The sequence below is a fragment of the Sprattus sprattus genome (assembly GCF_963457725.1).
Source record: "Sprattus sprattus genome assembly, chromosome: 3".
Taxonomy (NCBI): domain Eukaryota; kingdom Metazoa; phylum Chordata; class Actinopteri; order Clupeiformes; family Clupeidae; genus Sprattus; species Sprattus sprattus.
In genome coordinates this window covers 53164070-53169069 of record NC_137922.1, presented here as the reverse complement: position 1 = coordinate 53169069, position 5000 = coordinate 53164070, and the positions used below count along the sequence as shown (strand labels likewise).

Sequence of the window (5000 nt, the reverse complement as noted above, 5' to 3'; positions counted from 1 at the left end):
ATAGCCTTTCTGGTAGAGTGTGTGCGCGGCCCTCTTGTCCAGTCTCGTCCACAGGCCTCGCACCCTCCAGTAGTCCAGGCGGGGCCGGACGGTGTGGTAGAGGCGTGGCCCCGGCTGTAACCCTAGAAACGTGCACACCTGCTCAAAGGCAGAGAGCGTTGCCCGACAGGTGGACGCCTGCACGAAGGCATCGAACAACGTCTGGGCCTCATCCATCTCTCACACATACATACACACACACACACAAACGCACACACACACACTCACGGACGCACTCACACGTTCAACATTCAGACACTCAACTAGACTAACAACACACAACTAACACACAGCCTAAGGAAGACAGAAAAGAGAGGACAATTTGTTACACAACACAGTCAGAAACTCCCACCACACACACTTCGTACAGGTAAGAAAGAATGAGGGAACACACATAGAGCAGAGGAAGTGAGCAAAGTAATCGCTTTGGGAGGTCAAATGAAAAGAAATGCAATTTGATAAAGAAAAGAGACGACTACGATGACCCTGTCGAATAATTCCAGATGATCTGACAGGAGAGCTGATGGCTGAGTCAGCAAGATTTTTCTCTCTACTGCATCTCTCTCTCTGTCTCTCTCTCAGTAGGAGCATATAATGCTTGGTTGTCATTCTGTACAATAGACAATAGATTCACACACACACTCACAAACAGAGACATTCTCACAGACAATGTAGGATGACAATCTGAGCATGTGATCTGCAGTAGTTCCAACACATTGCTGTGTGTGTGTGTGTGTGTGTGTGTGTGTGTGTGTGTGTGTGTGTGTGTGTGTGTAGTCTGTGTTAGAGCACAGACTCTGATAAAATAGGATTAATGAGCGGTGCTTTCATTCTTAAGGGAAACAACCGCACACCTCGGTTTAGTGTCTGTGTGTACGGGAGTGTGTGAGTGTGTTTGTCTCCTTGAGGGCGGCTGAGGGCTTTAACAGGATTTAAGCGTCTGATTGACAAGCCAATACGCAGCAGCAAGTGCGACAGCGATTTGCCTGGCTTAACCCAGTCAAAAAGCCAATAACACCTGAATCCACGGTCGACGATCTTTTCCCCCACACCTAATACGCACTCTGCCATATTGTATTCTGGTCAAATAGTCACAAAAAAATAGAAATCCTATTTCCTATACAAACTTTATATAAACATATTTCGAGTTTAGAAAACAACCTGCACACTATCGCGCCGTTGTATGTGACAGATTGCCTCCTGTGTGCACGTGAGGGATTCACACGCCCTAAACTCTGACACACGTTGCTGCGGCGGGACAACTGGCCGCGCGCGCGCCCTCCACCTTCTGCTGCTGCATTGGGGTTCTCAAAGTAACATGCACGAAGACTACGAATTTGAATGATATTGTAGCATCAATAAACACACGACTTTTTTTCTAATAAAAAAACGTTACCTGTGGCCAGGCTCCATGGTACAGCATAAACTCCAGTGAAATCCCATTGCAGAAACGTGTCCAGTTTTTATTGACGCGCTGGAAACTGAATCCCACTGCAAACAAAATTCCGGTAGGATCTCCAAGGGGTTGAGTTGCTCATTCCTACCCCGATCTGCACGTGAAGGTTTGTGCGCTGTGCATGTATGTGGTGCCGGTACCATCAAAACAGTACGTCGCATACGATTCTATCCGACGCAATGTCGCGCTGAAGGTTGTGACAGCACGTGAAATACACCGGTGGTCAGTCGTGGCATCCCGAAATCAGCGGAAGAGTGAACACAACTACAGCAGAGTGGTCAGTTCGAGCGGTCAGTGCGACTGAGCGCGATCTTTGACAGAGGCGGCAAGCTTAGCTTTTCTGATTGGCTGTAAGCGAGGGTGTTCTAAAGAGTAAGCAGTCTCTGTGTCTGTGTGTGTGTACAGTAGGCTACTGCAGTGGGATGTTAAGGAACATTGAGCCTATACCATATCACGGAGAGTACCTGGCTGTCATTTTACAAGACGATGCTGATCAGACAGTTATGATAGCATTTTTCAAAAATGCTAAGCAAATTATTAAGAGTAAAATAATTTGAGTCTATGAATGCTGAGACATAGTTGAAACATAAATAAGTTAAGCTCATTCACCTAACACAGGCTTTTATGACTGGCATGACTACTTACATATCAAGGTGAAAACTCAAGTAAAATGTGTATTGTGTAAATGTGTAAAGGAAATTTGTATTTATTTATATAATTATACAGATTTTTCAAAACTTTTTTCTTTGGTTTTCTTGTAAACTTTTCTTTAAATGTCACTTCTATCTTATGAATGGAAGATTTGTTATTTGACTTTGATTATTTTGACATGTTCAGGTGTACAGAGTAATTCAATAGGCTACTGGCAATTAGTTGTTGTTGCTGTAGTGGAAGCCAAGAGATGCCTTATGGTCTAGTACCCTCCTCATCCTCTTCACCCTGCATGGTAGAAACCACATTGTTTGCTGAAACAAGATTATAGACTGGGTCATCAGTAGGTGTACAACACTGACTGGACAGCCCCATATAATCATACACAACTGGGGAATTTTTGTATAGCAAAGTTGTCGAAATGCATTTACAGTTCCATAACCAGAACAATCTCACACAGACACAACCATCCATGGTCTGCACCCATTCAGAATCTCATACATAGAGAGTGAAAGACAGTATGAACTCTGGGTCTCCCACTGTGAGACAAAGAGGGATTAAGGCGAGATCAGGTGTCTTTACTACACACCACCACCTGTGCGTTTACCATGCGCATGCGCGCACACACACACACACACACACACACACACCACACACACACACACACACACACACACACTGAGGAAACCCTGTAACTTGTCAGTACTCATGCACAAAAATGATCTCTGTTGATCTACATTCACTCGTACAGTATATACATACATCTTGACACGTACATCTAGGCCTGAACGCGAACATACAGTAATACACACATCGCTTGCAAATACCACACAATCATTTATGGATCCACCCACACGCAGAACTTACAGGTAACATACATATATTTATAACAGCAGCAGCAAGATTAGATCAGTGTGGGTCTACTCCAAGGTTAAGTGGATTCACTGGGATTGAGGGCAGACCCTCAGTAGTGATTAAGAATGCACCAGCAGCCTTATGGGTAATGTAGTTTTAAAGATACTGGTAGATGGCATGTGATACACAGGATATGTGGGCTATAGATCTGTATACTGGCGTAGTGGTTCAGTCGTTCAGTGGTTCAGTATTCTCTACACTCTCCCTCTCTCTGCCTCTCTCTCTGTCACACTCTCTCTCTTTCTCTCTCTCTCTCTCTCTCTCTCACACTCTCACACACACACACACACACACACACACACCTAAATTCAGGTCATAGTTCCACTATTGTTCTCTAGCCTGACTGCACAACCAGACAGATAGAAGAAAGAGAGTGAGAAAGTGAGAGAGAGAAAGAGAGAGAGAGAGAGCACAAAACAGGGCAGCCAAAACACACACATATACAGAGGCATCGACACGCTTAAAGCGCACATGTAGTCCCACTTTTTAAGCCACACATCCCTCTCAAATATTTAAGCCCATCTGCAGTGCAGAACTTCTCTGTCTCCCTTTGTGTCATTATCCTCCCCTCTCCCTCTCCCTTTGTTTATCTAACCCCCCCTCCCCTCTCCTCCCCCAAGGTCACATGCAGTGTGTGCCAGGCTCGTACTGTTCAACATGATGATACTGCTCTCAACAGCAGCAGCATCTATTTACACACACACAGCTGTGTGCCCACACACACATGCATGAAGCCAACACAAATGCTTATACACAGATACCAGCACAAGTGCTAGCATGCACACACACACACACACACCCATTTGACTGGAAACAGGGAGATGCGAAAGCATACCTATCTTAACGCACACACACACACGTCAGATTTACGTGCCAACAAGCAACTAAAGAAATTGTGTGTGTGTTAGTGCATGTGTGTGTGCGCAGCTCCTGGGAGACACAGGCTTAAAGACTCCCACAGTGCAGGATGATTCTATTAAACCTTTAACAGCTTGTACCAGCCTATGGCCAGAGAAGAGGTCAGGGGGAAAGGGCGGAGGTCTGCTGTTATTGATAACTAACTAAGGGCTCATAATGTTGTAAATTACTGATATGGAGAGATAATGACAATGACAAATCTGACAGACTGATGCCTCATCAGTTGCTATGTCACCATCTATGAACAAATTAATTTTCTTATCTCCTGGCTTTGTTTGCAGGTAGAAGCTGCCCTTGTCAAGACGATGCCTGTTACAATTGCTTTCAGCACACATATCGACGCTGAATCACTCACTACCACATGCTGGCTAACGACAGTTTTTGATGACTCAGTGCAAGCGCTCCCCCTAGCGGTGGTAGCGGTACTATACATTCTACATAATTTAGAGGGGGGAAGCGCCTCGAGTGGAGCTGTTCAATCAGCACCACGAATATTATGACGACCATATTACTTGACATTTCCTGCCAGCAGAATTATATCATGCGGCTGCAGAATTCCGATCAGATCACATTTACGATCAGTTCTACCCTTGGACAGCTTATTCATTTACAGCCTAGTTGGTTTGGTAGCTAAACACTGATTTAATAGAGAAGCAGTGTTGCCAGGACAGCTAAACCCAGCTCAGTCAACAGCTCCAAAAACATATTTTTTTTTCTGCTCTGATTGGTCCACTGATGCATTCTACCCCATTATTATTGATCAGTCAATGTCTATGTCTTTGCTGTCTAATTCCTAATGGTAGTGAAGTGTATTTATATGTGTTTGAAAATGATGATAAATGTCTCTAACTTGAAATAGCATAAGAGAGGAAATACTTGATGTGCTCATTGAGTAACCCATACATCTAATTACAATAATGAATAATGCGTCTAATAATTCTGGTTATTTTCCCTCACCTTATCAATATTACTTGAGCATGAGTCATTGAAACAACCTACAGTATGTTTGTGGCACAGGACT

The 5000-nt window shown here is 44.2% G+C and overlaps 2 protein-coding genes across 2 annotated transcripts in view; both read right to left on the bottom strand.

Moving 5' to 3' along the window:
- mical3b (microtubule associated monooxygenase, calponin and LIM domain containing 3b) overlaps window positions 1-216 on the bottom strand; it is a gene marked incomplete at both ends in the record, with an annotated part of 29118 nt that extends 28902 nt beyond the window's left edge. Inside the window, one exon of the mRNA XM_080835571.1 lies at window positions 1-216. This exon is cut by the window's left edge and continues 18 nt beyond it. Within this exon, the coding sequence (XP_080691697.1) occupies window positions 1-216 (216 nt within the window).
- Window positions 217-321: 105 nt separating this feature from the next.
- The window catches only part of svopl (SVOP-like), a gene marked incomplete at both ends in the record, with an annotated part of 12050 nt that continues 7371 nt past the window's right edge, over window positions 322-5000 (bottom strand). The window contains 1 exon segment of the mRNA XM_080835570.1: window positions 322-333. Within this exon segment, the coding sequence (XP_080691696.1) occupies window positions 322-333 (12 nt within the window).